Below are 17,754 nucleotides of genomic sequence, written 5' to 3'. Positions count from 1 at the left end.
GGGGGGGGGGGGGGGGGGAGAAGGAAGAGAAGAGATCGGGCTGTGCAGTTTGATGACCTGATTTTGTACTGGAGTTGTCAGGGTGGGCTTGGGAGCAGTGTAATGTGTATGAGCATCTATAGCCCTTTTCTCATATTCTCACGCACTCTTTTTGCCAGGGTGGCAAGGTGGTGTGTGGCAAATGGTGACCATGCCCTTGCTGTATTCTCCACCTCTCACCAGCAGCATGCTGGGAGCCATGAAATCCAGGTGCTAAGTATATTCCCCTCATGCACACTAGTAAGTTAACCCTCCAACTCCAAAGGCTACCCAGGGGAGCCACAACCATATTGCAGGAAGGGGGTGTGGGAGTTTACTGCTTCATCCCATCTGTCCCTCCACATAAGAGACCTTGATCCTATGGAACATTATGTTCTTGATACATCAGCAAAACCAAGTGGCAAAAAGACAAAACATCTTTAACTTCCAAGAACACAGCTCATCCAAAACATTAGAGGGAAAAAAGCCTTGAGTATTTAATGTGGTTTTGGAATGAAGGGTGGCAGAGAGATACGCCACCGCAGAATGGCACAATCAGCAAGTTCTCATGCAGCACTGATCAGCCCCCTCTGACATTCACACTCCCTAGGGGTCAGCTTAGGCACATGCTACCACTTCAATCACTTTTCTGAAAGGGCAGCAATTGCTCGTATTAGCCTTGTGCCCCCTTTCTCCTCCCTGCCCGCACTGCTTGCATTACAAAGAGGGAGACATCGATGCTGTATGAGAGGGAGGCTGGCCTTGTAATTGAGGCACTGGCTCAGTACTCAGGAGAGTTGCGGTCAAGTCCCTGCTCTGACACAGACTGCCTGTATGACCTTGGGCAAGTCACTTCAACTCTCTCTAGCCTCAGTTTCCCATCTGTAAAGGAAGATAACACTTCTGTGTCTGTTTAGGCTGTAAACTCTTCAGGGCGGGGACGGGACTGTCCTTTGTGTGTAGGAACAGCAAGTACTTGGACCTAGAAAGGTGCAAAGCCCAAGGAGGGAGAGAAACTGTCCAGGGTGATCCCCACCAGAGGCAGCTGAAGAAAGCAGCAATGTTTAAGCAGAGGCCCAGGACAAATGTGTTCACTGAAGAGCTCTCAGCCTGTGGAACAAAATCCCCACCAGAAATGGTGGAAAGAAAGCCTCCTAGGTAAGTAATGTAGAACTAGACCTGACAAGGGACTTGAGAAAACCCTGCAGGGGAAAATCCAGCAGGAAAGAAGAGGTTGGCTTAATAGATGACAAAACCTACTGGATTATCTGCAATTTCTATCACTGATTAACTGGGCAGCATGCCTTGGGAATTTGGCAAGCACCAGGGAGCCAGGCCAGCTCTACCAGGAAGCCAAAGCAATAATCTGATAAATCATCAGGTGTTGGTAGGGTTAGGTGCCCACCCCAAGCAGACAGGAGAAGTGAGAGCAGCAGCAGCCATTGCCAGGTCTCTAGTATGATGACACAGCAAATTCAAGCATGCAGTTGCCCTTGGCAGGGATGGCGCCAGCACCCTAGAACAGAAAAATTCCACTGCTACACCTCATTGGATGCAGCAAAAAGCCTTAACCGCTGTTCTGTTTTTGCAGCTAACCCAAGCCAAAGGAGGAGCTTTACATGCTGCACTCACAGTTCTGCAATGCAGTTTCCCCACAAGCCTGTCGTAGCAGGTCAGCACATTCCACTTCAGATGAACAGCTAGGCCTAATCCTGGCCTGCACAAGATAATTCTGATTCACCTCCCATGCCCTGGGCAGCATTTACATAGCAAGTGACCCACTTCCACCCCATTTTCCCTTAGAGAATCCCCCCTCTGCCCAGTTCCAACTAACACTCCCCAGTTAGCAAGGAGGGAAGAGAGCCACTCCGGCATTTTAACAGACTCCCCTTGTTATGGCACTGACTGAAGTACGATTGTTGTTTTAAGGGCTTCTGTGTCAAAACAGCAGCAAGGAGCATCAGATGACAATGTCCCAAGGCAATTCACCCAGCTCAAGGAGAGCCATTAAGGATAAACCCAGACCACATCTGCTAACTGGGCTGGGCGTTGTAGGCCTCACACTTCCAAACCTGCAGTACAGAGTAGCAACTGGTTGATCATAGCCATGCCAGGTGATTCCTCTATGCCACAAGAAAATGATTTCACAGGTCATGGCAGCCAGATGTCTCTCCACACACACGGGGGTGGGGGGGAGGGTGTATAACATTCACACACAAAGGTGAACAAATATCCTTATGGACATTTTAGTTTTTCCTCTGCTGGGGCAGGGGTAGGTCTGAAGGCAATCAAGATGCAGAGTTTTTAATCACTGTAGACCAAAGGAGCCAGGTTTTGGTTTTGCAAATCCAGGGATGGTTTGTATCCAGGTTTGTATCTGCTTTACCAGAGCTTGATAGGATGGTGGTGGGGAGGAATCAGATTCTAGATACCAGGCCTGACTGAGCTCTAGTATTTACTGGGCAGAACATGACTGCTGAGGTTTTCATTGTATTAGGACAATAAGGTTGACAGCATAGGCAGGAGTTCAGGAAGGCACCTGAATCTAATGAGACACAAATCAAGGGTGATTCCAACTCCCTGCATATGAACTGGGCAAGTGTCATGGCGGGACAAGGTGTAGGGGAATAAACACCTCTTAGCTGCTCCAAGAAGCAATAAATTGTTCTACAGCCCACACAAGGAGAAGCTAGTTTTGATTTCACCCCAAGTACCATACAAAGTTAATTCAGAAGGTAACTAGTTGAACCACTGAGTACTAGTGACCACATACAACTATTAAATGTGACATTCCTGGTGGGATTGTACCAGAGACTAGTATTGGAAATTACAATTTAGAGGGGAGGTGAAGTGAAGTGTATAGGAACTGGGTAGTATCTCTTTAAAAGGTTTGGGAGCCCATTAGCAGACCTCCCTGTTTTCTATTGCAGAGGCCACCAGAACAATAGTGCAGCAGTGTACATGTTACTCTTGGGGGAATTCTGCGCCACTGCAAATGCGCAGAATTTATGTCCCCCACAGATTTCTTTGCTTCCCTGCAGCAGAATGATTTCTTTGCTTCCTGCACCCATTGCTCCTCAGCTGCAAGGGGAGGGATCACTGTACAGGGAGCTGCTCCTGCATCCACCCAACCCCTGTGCACCTAGACCCCCTCATACCCAGACCCTCCCGCTGAGCCTCACCCCCTACTGCACCCAGAGCCCCCCTTGACAAGCCCCCTGCACCTAGATCCCCACCCCTCCAGCATCTGGACACACCCCTAGATTCCCCCCCCCTACTGAGCCCTAACCACCTTCACCTGGACCCCCCTGCAGAGTCCCATTACCGTTGTACCCAGAACCCCCAACATGCCCCTGTGCATCCAGATTCCCCCTCCCCTGCCACACACCTGGATCCCCCACCCAGAATGCTCTTAACCTACACCTGTACCCCCCACACTAAGCCACTCCACACTTGGATCCTGCCTTGCTGAGCCTGCCTGCCCAAGCCTGCCTGCCCACACCTGGTGCACCTAGCATGGAGGAGCAGGGCCCCGGGGTGTTTCTGGGCCAGGCCTGGTCCTTGTGCTGTGTCGAGTCTGGGGGAGGGGTGGGGGAGCTGCACAGTAATCTCCCACCTCTGTGAAAACCAGTAGCCTGTGTTTCCCAATGCCATGCTGGAGTTTCCACATTTATTTGACAAATAAAAATTTACTGAATTTTGCAGCATTTTAAAATATTGGGGGCAGAATTTTTAGGCGCAGCATGCCCTCAGGAATAACATGTGTAGCAAGGCTTTGCATGTTTAAATATAGATATAGACAGTCATTTGGAACCCAATTGCATCTGTGTAGTTTCCCCTAATATTCTTAATGTTATGTAGCGTGCCAAGACAACAGGAGGGGATTCTAAAAATAAAAATAAGGAAGTAGGGTTTAAACACAAAAAACCACCACACTGAAGTCAAATGTGAGGCAATGAAAATCCTTAGCCTCAGTTCAGAGGCTACTTATGCATCCCATGTCTGAGTCATGAGAGGAATGCATACTCCCTATAGATGAAAGGAAGCAAGAAGGCAACAAATAAACATTCCATTTAATCATACTGGTCTGAGCCAAGACATTGAGAAAATGGAAACCCAACTCATGTGAAGCCAACAAATTGATGTGCAAGGAGAAAATTAGGAGGGCCAAGAGAAAGTGTGAAGTGCAAATAGACAGATACAAGAGACATAAATGGGTTTCCTGTGACAAGATAGGTGGGACGGGGATAGGAAGTAAACAAAATAATTATGGAGGATGCAGATGCTGTGGAGAGGCTCATTGGATTTCTTAGCACCAATCTCCACCAGAGGAGGATGGGGAGATGCCTACCTACTCTTCTCAGACAGTAAAGATGCATTATCTGAAATTCTGGTGCTGAGAAGAAAAAGTTGATGATAAAGCAACAAGTCACCAGCCCCAGATGGCTTACACGCAAGAGCTCTGATGCAATTTCAGAGCACACTGATTAAGCAGCTAGCAATTAAAAGACAGGTCTGTAGTAAATATTGTACCCATCTTTTAAAATAAATAAAATAAAATGGCCAGAGTGACTGTAGGAATTCCTGAAGGCAGGCTTTGACCAGTAACAGGAAATTTTAACTGGAAGGATTTAAAAGAATGAATTATCAGAGTGTTGGAGAAACATGTTATGATAGATATCAACCCTGTTCCATAAAGGAACAGGGTCACGCCTCTCCAATCCAATGGACTATTTGAGCAGGTCATCAAAATAATGGATAAAAAAATAGAATTGGTTGACAATTTGGACTTTCAAAAAAGCCCTTGACAAAGTCGCTCACAAGGGGCTATTATGGCGACATAAGTAGTCATGAGATGAGAGGCAAAGTACAGCCATGGATTAGTAACTGGCTAAGAACCTGAACACAAAGAGCAAGACTCAACTCTCATGTTCAATATGGGATTCCCCGAAGGGCCTGTACTGGAATCTGTGTTTAATAGATTTGTTAATGGCCTGAAAAAGGGGAGAGAAACGATATGGGAAAATTTGCAGATGGGTAAAGTAAGACTAGAGGAAGTTGTGAGGAACTTCAGGAGGAAGAGCCAAAGCAAGCAAGGTGATGGGGCAGCCCTATGGCAGAGGAAATTCAGTGTTGACAAACGCAGGGGTAATGCACATTGGAAGGAACCATTTGAACGGCTGGTACGCATTAAATGTGTTCCAAATTAACTGTAGCCACTCAGAGAAGACGCCTGATTATCCTGGTGGGCTGCTCCATGCAAATCTCTGCCAAATGTGTAGTGGCTGTCAAAGCAACAAAGTGCATAAAGAATTCAGTAGAAGATAATGAAAATGTGAAATCCTGATACAAGTTAATGCCATACCCTCATCTGGAGTACCCTGTTCGGTTCCAGTCACCGTATCTCAGGAAGGCTATAGCAGAAAGGCATTTTTAGAAGGGTGAGAAATAGTTAAAGGCGGAGATTTCCAAGAGGACAGACTGAGTGTCTATTTTAGAAAAGAGACATGAAAGAGGTATACAAAATAAAAAAAATAAAAATGACAGAGAGGAGGTAAAATAAGGTACTCCTAATACAACAGCAAGTGGCTCCCAATGAAAGTGAAAGGCAAAATATTTCCACCTGACAGAGAAAAAATGATTTCCCAGTGCATAATTAGCCTGTGGAACTCCCTACCATAAGGGATCACTGTGGTCAAGGGCTTAGTAGGATTCAAAAGGGATTAGATACTTGTATGGATAATGAAGATAACCACAGTAACAGTTGAAAGGATTAGAGCTGGTCAGCAAGTGTTCCATGGAAAGTTTCTATGATTCTTTTCAACAGAATTTTCAATAGAAAATTCTGAAAAAAACTTAAACATGGCCCCCAGGCAAGCAAAAACTTCTTGGCTGAAATTTTCCCCTCTTGTTTTCAGTGGAAGTTTGTTTTCAAGGTAAGAAAATACTTTCTGAAAAGTTTTGTTTTGTCAAAAACCCATTGAAAAAAGGACTGATGGAACATTATCAGCCAGCCGTAGGTAGCACTAAAAACATATCTAAGAAATACAAACCTTCAGGCTTCAGGGCATAAGCCAGTCACTCATTGTGGGCAATGTATTCCATAAATTATTGATCTCACGGTTACTTGCACCTCTCTTTTAAGTATGTTACCAGACACTGCTGGATTCAGGACTAGATGGACTATCAGCATGATCCATCATGGCGATTTCTAGGTGTTTCACTGTTTTGCACACAACTCTAGACAAGGGGAATGTTATGAGGACTACTTACCACTCCCTGCAGGCTTGGTGGGATCAACCCACAGTACACAGGGATGAAGGTGCTGCAAACACAGGCCTGAAAGAGAGAGATCACAAACCCAGCATAAGAGATAGGAAATATTTTTGAGATATTTTGAGGAACCTTAAGAGACCAATTCCCTGGGAAGACTGGCTCAGTTCTTCTAGCGGCTCAGCCACCTGCTGGATTACCTGAAGAGAGGTGGTCTGTTGACCACCAGCAACCTGTTCAGAGTGTCTTGGCTGTGGTTATGCTCGAACGTGAAGAATTTTGGAACAAAGACCAACCCCTCAGCAATTCTCCGACAGAGGAGGGAGCCTGCAGACATCCCCATTCCACCACTCAGGTGATAATTTCCCCACTCACCTGAATCAGCTCCTCTTTGGAATTGAACTCTGACAGTATCACATTCTCTCCATCAGTGACCCGCGTCAGCGAGATGCCCAAGCGTCCTCTAGCCACTTCGTGCCCATTGTCCGGCAGGGTCTTGTCCAGGCAGCTGCGGATGATTTTCACCAAGTTGAAGGATGGGTGTAGAGGGCCCAGGAACCTCTTCCGGGCTTCTTTTGAGACCTGAATGATATTAGCGCCTGCCTCACCTACAACCAAGATAGACAGCAAAGAGTTAAAAGATGCACCATGAAACTCAAGGTGGGTAGTCTTAGAACCAGGGAAAGGAAAAACCTCACACAGTGGACAGTCACCTTGTGTGATGGGAGATCACTGAGACAGATACTGGAGCCAGATCGGTTAGTTTTATGACCATTAACAACATCTGTAATTATGCAGCTTAAGACAGAGGTAAATGAGACTCCTTCAGAGCATCAGGTGATCTGCCTTGAGATTAGAAATATTTCCATCCCACCCCACCTCTATATACTGCACTGCCTGGTTGCACCGGTGCATTATCCCCTTAGCACAGACTGAGTCAACCCAAGAGGCCAGTCCTTAAGACAACACACAGCTATGATCAGACCCTGCTCATCCATCCCCTCCATCATCCCTACTGGCCCAACTTTACTGCCATCCCATACATTCCTGCAGGTAGAGCAGAGTGAAATTTGGCATTTCAGTCCTGTGGGAAATTGATATTTCAACACTTGTTTTCATTCCCGATTGGGACAAAAATTTGAAATCAAAGTTATTTTTAATGGAAAGAAAAGTTTCTTTACAAAGTTTTATTTCGGAAGTATCAAAACATTCCGAATCAGTTTGACACAGCATCCATGTAGGAGGCAATGGTGCCTTACAGAATTTGTAATTCTGGTGTCCCTTGTCCCCTTTCTCCCTTACTGACTAGGATCCTTGGCTGCACTATATTTCCCATGAGACTTGGTCAGAGGGGAAGTTGCAGTGAATCATGGGAAATAGCTTGGTTCAATTCAAACTGAAATGTTCCTATTCAGGTGAAATCAACCTGAAACATTTTCTTCACACACACCCCGACGGGTGGGAGGGGGATTAGTTTAGTCAAAAATGGAAATTCTTATGGGAGGTTTCAATTTGAAACTTTCATTTTGCAGAACTTGCATTTTCTCTTTAAAAGAAATCCTGGGCAAAAAATTCTGGACCAGCTCTACTTGCAGGTTTCCTGCGGCTTGCTACTGTGGTTTGTTAACTGGCACCTGACAAGCCAAGTCTTGGGGATAGGATCAGTGTTACACAAAGGTCACCTCAGTTAATTGCATTCCCCTCCCCCAGACTGGGGGTGAATTCCCCTTATTTTTAAAGAGCCATTGTCTCATTCATCTTGTTTCTGTTAGCCTGACATGTGGGAATAAGCTCCACAGTTTACCTAGTCCCTCAGCTTTCCAGTATGGCCCTTTACTAGCCAAATGTAGGTCTGGCAGGTGCATCTTTATTGAAGCCAGCAGCTGGGCCATCCCTGCTTATGCCCATGGATAGACCTACAAGGAAATGCCTTTTGAGGGAAAATTTCCTAGCTTGGAATGAACCGTCCTGCTACTAATAGAAACAGTGAGTGCTTTCTAACCATTATCCTCACAACTCTGTGAGCACCACCCACATCTCAGATGGGAAAACTGAGGCAGGGAGGCATAGGCCAACACTTTCCAAAAGATCTTTTAAACTGGTATACCTCAGTTATTTAGGTGCCCAACCAGAGACACTCGGGCCTCAATTTTCAGAGTGCATGTGTTCTGCACCTCTGTAGATCAAGTCCTAGGGCTTTCAGGTCAGGCACCTAAATGACTGAGGTACCTAAAATTAGCAGAAAAGGTCGGGGCCAAGTGATTGCCTAAGACATTGGGGGGGAGGGGGGGGGGGGAAGAGGGAGAGTGTGAGTGCTCATGGCAAAGCTGGATTCATACACAGTAAGCCCTTGCTCCTAGGGCTCTGCTCAGACCCCACCTCTCTAGATTTACTAGATCACCTTGCTCCCCCTTCCACAGATTGGAGATTCAGCCTCTCCAGAGGGCCAGAGGTCAGCTGGCCACCAAGACTTTGTATGTTACCATCAACCCATGTCACCAGGAAGGCAAGGAAACAGACACTCCAGCCTAGGGTCAGTACTTGAATGAGGGGTCTAGAAAGGAAAGGCTCCATATCCCAGTTTGCAGGGCACAGCTCTAGCAGAGACATTAAACCAGTGGCTAAATTAGACTGAAACAGAAGGAGGAGTGCTCCCCACAGAAGTTGTGGGGTGAGGTGGGGAGCACTGCTCAGTCAAGCCAGGGAGTGGTCTCCCTCTACTTTTAGTAGAGGAGGGGGAGTTGTGATTAAAAATCCTTCCACGGTTTCAAGCCTAGAAGGGAACATTTAGAAAAGGTTCAGCTGGGGAAGGAGCTGATTTGATTTACTGAGCGCTGTTACAGTCTGACAGTGTGACCTAGTGACAACTTTCCCTGCAGAGCGGTTCCACCCCAACTAACTTGAACTGCTCTGGAGAAGGACCCAATGGGAAGCAGGGATTAGGCAGCCTGCTTCAACTGTAGCCCAGTGACCTAGTTGGCACTGGAGAGGGACCCAGCCATCTCCCTGCAGAAGGAAGGAACAGCTGATTCTGCTGAGCAGCCTCAAGCAGCCCTGTTTGGGAGGAGCATCAAAGCTCTGCTAAAAGAGAGAGTGATGGGAACAGAGGCAAAGCGGGTATAGACACCAGCCTGAGCCAAACCAAAAACCAGGCTGCTGTTTGCATGCACAAATTGCCACCCTGACAAGCCTCTTCTAGCAGAGCTGGGGAAACAAGAGCCTTTGCCTTACATGCAGAATAAGAGGTACTCTCAGAGACAGAGGGAGAGGGGACAAAGTCAGGAATGAAGCTGTACGTTGGGGGGGGGGGGGGCGCGAAGGACTCTCATAAAATAGAGCTTCAGCTTCATTCAGGAACTGTTTGTTCGATTTGAAGAGGAGGAAGGCAGAGACCAAGTTAAAAATCAGCTTAAAATCCAGTGCCATCCCCCTCTCCAGCTGCAGGAGGGAAAACATTTGGCGTGGAATAAAAAGGATTACAATTTGCTAATAAGAAACAAGCAATCACATCGTCAGAACCCTGAGGTATTGGGACGTTCCCCATCGAAACCAGGAAATGAAAAGCCACTTAGCACATATACACACACCACTCTTTCATAGCTAAAAGCATTCGGAAGCCAATTCCACACCATTGAGTCAATAGGACCTTTGCCAGTGACTTCAGTGGGTGCAGGATTAGGCCCTTGAACATCACTGAATATTTATAAATAAAGAGGTTCCCATTTTTAAGTGGAATTTGGAAGCTGTTAGGCTGTAACAGAGCAGAACAGACAGTCTGAGCTCCCATCAGTGAAGCAGGTTTCAGCATTATCAACCCTTTGTCCTGCTCGGTCTGAGACCAGTATTCAGTGAGTGGCTTCACTTTTGATCTCAGTCCAGTATGAATCAGCCACACCTACCCACTCTCCTCTTATCCCCACTCCCATTCTATCCCTGCCTATCTAAAGTTGGTAGCATTAGGGGGTAGTGCTATATACCAGGGGTGCTCAACCTTTTTCCTTCCGAGCCCGCCCCCCCCCCCCCCCCCATGCTATAAAAACTTGGTGGCCCACCTGTGCCACAAAGTGTTTTTCTGCATAGCCAGTAGATTAAAAGCCAGGGCCAGCATTAGGGGGTAGCAAGCAGGGCAATTGTCCACACCCCCATGCCACAGGGGGCTCCGCAAAGCTAAGTTGGCTTCATCCCCCTGCAGCAGAGTTCAGGCTTCAGCTTTGGCCCTAGGCTGTGGGGCTCAGGCTTCGTCTTTCTTCCCTGGGCCCTGGTGACTAATGCCAGCCCTGCTTTCTGGTTTATTTTGGGGGACCCCCTGAAACCTGCTCATGGCCCCCCAGACCCCTGGTTGAGAACCACATCATACAATCCTAACCTAGAAGGTTATTGGTATTCTATTTAGGTTATTATAACATAACCATCACCATAGAATCTAAGTGCCCCAAATACCCCTGTAAGGGACAGGTATATTAGGTCTATTTTACTGATGGGGAAAACCAGTGGTTAAGTGACATGCCCAACATCACATAAGAAATCTATGGCAGACCTGAGACTTGAACCCAAATCTCTCAAGTGCCAGTCTGGTGCCTTAACCGCAAGGCCATCCAGCCCCCATGCAAAACTGGGTCAATTCTGGGATGTGCATGTTGGGAAACTATGGGTTGAGCCAAGAACACCAAGCTCCCTTGCTGTGCTTCCTGCACTCTGGATTTGAATGCCTGCGCAGGGAACGAGAGAGGCACAGTGTTAAAGACCCACATAGGGAGGATTACGCAACAAGAGATGTTTACTGACCAGAAGAGTTCTTAGAGCCAGCGCTTCAGTTTGCTGGCCACTGAAGAGAGAACACACGCACAGTTAGTGCAAATATTGTTGGTATTTTAGCCAGTTATTGATTAGCAAAACATCTGGGTGGGATTTTTTTTTTTTTTTTTTTAAAAAGCAGAGATTGACCAGCAAATGCTAGGTTAAGCTGAGATATGTGCTCCCCAGGTCTGAGCATCCACCTATGCCCCCCCCCCCCAGACATTTGTAAAATAGGGCCTGGTGTGACATGGAGGGAAGGAGGCAGGAGGTAAAATGAGGAAGACGGGGAATGAGGCAACACTGACGGGAAGAGGTGAGAAATCCTTTCCCTCCCCCACCAATCCCTTCCCCCCTCCCCAAACAGGGCACAGCAGAAATCTTTAAAAAGTAGAAGCCTTAAAACCTCAGGTACAAGGAGTATGGGGTGCAGAGACACAGTGGACTGGAGCCCTGCGGGACTGAGAGTGGACACAGGGCCAGCGCAACCCATTAGATGACCTAGGCAGTCGCCTAAGGCGCTAACATTTGGGGGGCAGTGACCGCAGCAGCCGGCCCAGTCGTCGGTGGTATTTCGGGGGTGGGACCTTCCGCCACCTCTGTCGGGGGCAGGACCTTCTGCTGTCTAGTGCGGCAAAAAAGCTGGCAGCACTCCTGAGTGGACATCATCTTTGGGGACTTCTCCTGCCTCCTTTAACGCTATTCAGTGCCTAAGTACTGAGGTGAGACTGCAGTAGGCTGTGGGCTTCTTAGGTTATTTTGAGCTATTACAGACGATGGTAGGATGGGCCATAATGAGCTCTCATTGGAGACTTCACTTTCATAGAATCATAGAACTGGAAGGGACCTCAAGAGGTCATCTAGTCTAGTCCCCTGCACTCATGGCAGGACTTAGTATTATCTAGACCATCCCTGACAGGTGTTTGGACAACCTGCTCTTAAAAATCCTCAATAATGGAGATTCCACAACCTCCCTAGGCAATTTGTTCCAGTGCTTAACCACCCTGAAAGTTAGTAAGTTTTTCCTAATGTCCACCCTAAACTGCCCTTGCTGCAATTTAAGCCCATTGCTTCTTGTCCTATCCTCAGAAAGCCACTTTAGTTCTCCCTTGTTTTGTTGTTTCCTTCAGTCATTTAGATGAAGAGCATCAGTGTATTAAAAAAAGAGAGAAGTGTACCATGATCAGGCCAGTGGGTTCAGCTAGCCTGGTATCCTGTCTTTGGCAAAGGCTGGCACCTCAGCCTGCAAAGGCAGGGGTCTTAGCACGCCATGCAAGACTAATTGTGCAATGCTGTACAGAGGTCGAGGGGGAGGAGACGCTTCCAGAATGCCACAAGAAACAGCTAAAAAGCAGAAGCATGAGATTGGATTACTCTTATCGCAGCTTGCGTAGCCAGAGGCTTATTACTAGTCACATTAATTACCCCACCATTTGATAAATGGTCCCCATGCCCTCCCACAGCAGTAGGGTGACCAGACAGCAAGTGTGAAAAATCGGGACAGGGGTGGGGGTAATAGGGGCCTATATAAGCCAAAGCCCCAAATATCGGGACTGTCCCTATAAAATCGGGACATCTGGTCACCCTACACAGCAGCCAGTGCCATGGGTTGACAATACACTGTAAGCAAAGAGGTTGGATAGAGGGTCTGTAGATCAAAAGTAGCAAGCCCAGCACCCCAGCTGGGCTGAGAAAGCTTGATGGAGCAGCACAGGGAGCTGTTTGCACTGCTGCTGCCTATACTGGATTTGTTCCCTGGACAGAAACATTAGTCTCCAAGGCTGTCAATACAGCACTTTTTACCAGCACTAAGCTCACCACATTACGTTAGACGAGCCACGAAGGGCAATTGATCCTTGTGAGCTAGTTATTCTTTGAGTCCTTACATACAGCAAGTTGTAAGTATATGAAAAGTGACTATTAGGCTACTTCATTTAAAAGCAGTGGTTGCCCTGAAAGCTTGGGCAAGACAGCACTGAAGGATAAAGACCCCCTTGGGGAGAGATGGGCAGAGTGAACTCCAGAGCCAGGGACTTTCTCGGAATCAGGGCCAGTGCAGAGGTCCTGCCAAAGGGGATCAGGTTCATTCATTTGGGTGGTCATTGTCACAGGACAGGTGACAGCTGTGAAGGCATCTGAACATAAATGGGTGGGTGTTATACTCCCATGACAACCAGAGACGCTGTTCCAGGAAAGCGCAAAACAAATTCTGCTTTGGGTTTTGCTAGGGACTGTCAGTGAGGATGACCTGAGAGAGCTGGTGAAGGCCAAACAGCAAGGACAGAGTGGAGGGGAGGAAGCTCACACACACACACACACACACACACACACACACACCTGGTACCAACTAGCCTGCAATAGATGTTTGTGCTTTAGCATTAGCCTCATTATTGGGCCTGATCTAATGCCAACAGAAGTCAGTGGAAAGGCTCTATAGCGGGGTGATCACCCTGCTCCTGCCCAGAGGGTTTAAAAACAGCCCTGGAGAGGGCTGTGGCTGGGGAAAGGCTGATGGGGAAGCAGCCTCAGTTGGGGCCATGCCCCCCCAATCAGGCTGCAGCTGACCCTATAAAAGGGCTGCTAGGCTGGAGTTAAGTCAGTCTCTCTCTAGCTGTTGAGAGGGATGGGCCTGGCTGCTGGGAGCTGAGCAGGGCTGGGGAAAGGCCAGAGGAGCTGGGGCGCTCTGGCCTGGAAAGCTCCCAGGCTGCAGACCTTGTTAAAGCCGAGAAGGTACTGGGGTTGCAGAGGCAAACCCTCCTTGCCAATGATGAGTGGCAATTATACTGCAGTCTGCCCCAGTGAGTGGGGGCTAGATGGTGACTGGCAGTAGCCAAAGACTGAGGTGAGGTGGGGATAGGGGTGGGGGGGTCCCCAGGGAGGGGAGACCCAGCAAGACTGTGGGGTATTGCAGGGGGCAGAACCACAAGAGAAGGGGCACTGGGGTCTGGGAGGGACACCAGGACCAGTGGCAAGCGAGACACTGGCCTGCAGAGGGTGCTCCTGAGTGGACAGAGCTAATTCCCAGGATGACCAGCAGGAGGTGCTACAGCGGTGAGTTGCTCCATTACAGGCTCCCATGGATTTCAATGGGTCTTGGAATAGAAGAACCTGACCTGTATGCCACTTCTGTCTGCTGCTGGCTGTGCCTATGGACATATGTAGATAGTCTGTCTCATCAAAAAGCCATTTTCCACTAAAAGACAGGTCAATGAAAACAAAATGTTGACCAGCTGTTGTTATAAACAAACTCCTTCCCCCTCCGCCCCACCCAATTTGGTCCTCTGTGCAAATCTGAATGCTCCTGAACAGCACCCACCTACTGGAATCCCAGGATATGGTAGCACCTGAGAAGTGCCAGACTGACAGCCCTGGAGAATGAAGTCCCAAATATCCCTGGGCCCTGGCAGAATCAGCTCTGAGCAAAGGCCATAGTTCAGTCTCCAGGCCAGCTCAGACCTTAGACTCTGTGTAGAGGCTACCAAAGGGGTGAATTAGTACTAGCTGTGGGGCTGGTCTGCTTGTTCTTAGTCTGGTTCCTCGCTACACCAAACCTGATTCCACATAAGTTACTATATAGCTAGACATGGTAAAGACCCCACCATCTGTGAAGCTGCTGCAGTCTGGTTCCCATCTCCATAAGAGGTGGAAACTGGCACCAAAATACCAGAGGTCCAGGTCCCCATTGCCCTGCACATTGTGTGGTCATTCATACATTTGCGCAAAGGGTGTGTAAAGGAACGCACAGGGCAACAGAGAACTGGGCCTCAAGCTGCCAAGAGAAGTGGGGAAGAGGAAATGGAAGAGTAGGAGATAGATATTCTACAGAGATCTAAAGGAGCCTATGCTCTCCAGTGAGACCAAGCACACTACCAGGGCTTAATGACAATCTAACCACACTTCTGCAATAAGGTTGGGGTGGGGAAAGGGGATGAGAGGCCATTTTCAGCATTAGAACTGGATCTGAAAGCAGCACCTTGAATCAAGGGCATATGGTACAGTACTAAAGAAAGCAAAGCGTCACCAGACCTAATTAACATCTGCCCTCTTATCAGCAAAGTAGATTTGATCTGTAAAATATTTAAGTGAATAAAAAACAAAATGGAAGAATGACTGCAAATAAAGAAGAACAGTGTGTCCAGGAGAATGAAAGAGGAGATTTAACATTAGCCTAAAGCCATTCCTGCTGTCACACCCCCAGGGAGTTGTGGCTCCCTTTGGAAAGGCTCCATCTCGGTATAAAGAGCACCAGTCTATGCCAGGGACATTCCTGTTCCATTAGCTATAGCAGCTGGCACACGCGGAGCATGAACTTAGGACTTGGGTGGGGAAGCAATTTGATGCTGGGTGGAACCACAAGTAAAGGAAAAGTTTATGGCATCACTGTGCTTGGTTTCTAATGTAGCCAGAAAGGATGAGGCTAAAGAGGGAGGAATGGATGGCTCTGTAACACCCTCTCTGCTTGTCACCCATCCCTGAGGGGTAAGAAATGGATAGTAGCCCCTCAAGAGATTTTTTTTAAGGGCTTCAGATAGAATTCAGGCATTTCATGAAGTCAGGGGCAGTGCTGGACATGCCAGAGACTGGCCTATGCTAGTCCCTCCACCTCTGCCAACACCAGTGCTAGCACCAGCATGGCTAGTTTGGGTGCAGCTTCCCCATTTCTAATGCACTCGGACCCATTTTGCTGCCCTTGGCTTTACCCCTGCAGAAGAACTGCTATCATTCAATCACTCCACTGTCACCAAGAGGATTCAAGTGAGTTCCCCTCTGCATAGGGAACGGCATGAGCAGTGGGATGTTAGTCAAGCACTATGATCTGCCTTGGCTATTTAGAGTGTAAACTCTTCAGGGCAGGCGCTGTCTTCCAACGTGTGTACACAGCACTCAAAGTCCCAACCAAGATCCGGGCCCCATTTACATGCTGCTGTAGTACAGACACCGTAACAGAGGGTCTGATCAGATGTCCACATTCCCAACTTCCCTGATAGCCTCTCATAATAAAGGAGCAGAATGTATCTTCTTCTCCTGCCCACCCCCAAAACAGACTCGTCCTCCAGAATTACAGGAGTTGCCTTATTGCCTTCCCCGGCTCTGGTGAAGCATTACAGGTCCTCTCTGCTACTTTCCCCTTCTCTCTCCTGCTCAGAGCAACTTTTCGGAGCATTTGTCTGCTTTTCCCCTGGAAGCAAACTATGTAGAACTGAATTGTGCTCTGCTCGCTCCACATGGGGGTCCATGTTTTTACACTCACCTGCTTTCTGAATACTGATGGTAAGCGTTACATGCTATTTTCCCAGTTGTTACCAGGACGATTGTTTCCATTTTAAATGTTTTAAACAGAACTGTTCTGGAATTTTCCAACTGAGGGGTTTTTGAGTGGCGGGTAGAAATCAGAATACTAATCTGTCAAACCAAAACTGTTGGTGGGAAAGGATCAATTGCAACAAGTCTCCCGAGTCAAAGTTTCCAAACATCCTATCTTGACATGGGATAAAACATTTCAGTTCCAAGTGACTTTAGTATTAAAAAAACCTAAAATTTCAAAACAAAGTGAAAAATAAAAAGGTCAAAATTAAACAAAACATTTTGATTGACCCGACTAGAAATTCTTTGGATTGGTTCATGAGAATTTTTCAGATTGACTTTTCATCCTGATTCAGGATGGGGAAAGATTTTGAAATCTCAATCTCTCCAGGGACTGGAAAACCATTTCCTGGCCAGCTTGAGATGTAAACAAGATTCACAGCAACAGGATTTGCAAAACATGGGAATTTCACAGGGAGAGAAGATTGGCTTATGGAACTTTTCCTTGGGCAGCTTGACTGCCAGAATGGTCTCTGTTTATCACTTACAAGGAACCTCGCATGGCTGTAAACTAAGGACAGTTCCATTTGCTTTGGGTGGGTCAGTTAGTAAATTCAGCTTATGGAAGATCATCATAGTTTGCTTTGCTTTCTGTCACTGTTAACATCCACTGATGGAGCAGTTTGGTTCCTGTCACCTGCCCCAAGATAGGATAGGAGCCAAGGGCTGATGCAAGTGGAGCTAAGCCAGTTTACACCAGCTGAGGAGATGGCCCAAGAGATGTGCTCAGTACATCCCTATGGGACAGGATGTATGCTAAGGGGCCCTTCAAGGATACATCCATGCTAGCAGGAAACAGAGCTGAGAACCAAACTCACTTTCACACAGAATCATAGAAATTTAGGGCCAGAAAGGTCTTCAAGTGGTCATCTAGCCCAGCCCCCTGTGCTGAGGCAGGATTAATTATATCATCATTGCCTGGGATTTGGGGGAAGGGCAGGGGGGAAGAGAAGAGAAGTCACAGCTGGTGATGTTTTTAAACTTGTTTTGAAAGCCACTTCCCCTTTCCTGTACTCAACAGGAAAACAATGTTCACACTATGTACCACCAACAGCTCACATGACCCAACCAGTATGCCCCCAGCAGATAGCTCGGGGGGGGGGGGGGGAAGAAAACAACAACAACAAAACACTGTGCCTACATAAAATACAGCCAAGTCTGCAACTGACAAGGGATCAAGGGACAGTATCAGAACCATTCCCTGAATTCGAAGGTTAAGCCATTTCTGCCTCGCATCGGGTAACCCAGGGAATCACACTGCAGTGTAACTGGGAGGGTGCAGTCCTTCATTAGCTGTTTCTTGCA

At 47.5% G+C, this 17,754-nt stretch overlaps 1 protein-coding gene across 1 annotated transcript in view; it reads right to left on the bottom strand.

Moving 5' to 3' along the window:
- Positions 1 to 17,754, bottom strand: part of PNPLA2 (patatin like phospholipase domain containing 2) — a 51,006-nt gene that overhangs the window by 15,217 nt on the left and 18,035 nt on the right. The window contains exons 2-3 of the mRNA XM_065402520.1: positions 6,667 to 6,899; positions 6,292 to 6,357 (exon numbers count right to left, since the gene is read on the bottom strand). Of these exons, the coding sequence (XP_065258592.1) occupies positions 6,292 to 6,357; positions 6,667 to 6,899 (299 nt within the window). The remainder of the gene's footprint in view (positions 1 to 6,291; positions 6,358 to 6,666; positions 6,900 to 17,754) is intronic.

This window comes from Emys orbicularis, chromosome 4 (assembly GCF_028017835.1).
Source record: "Emys orbicularis isolate rEmyOrb1 chromosome 4, rEmyOrb1.hap1, whole genome shotgun sequence".
Classification (NCBI taxonomy): domain Eukaryota; kingdom Metazoa; phylum Chordata; order Testudines; family Emydidae; genus Emys; species Emys orbicularis.
Note: the sequence above shows the minus strand (reverse complement) of the source record. Positions and strands in the feature narration are given on the sequence as shown.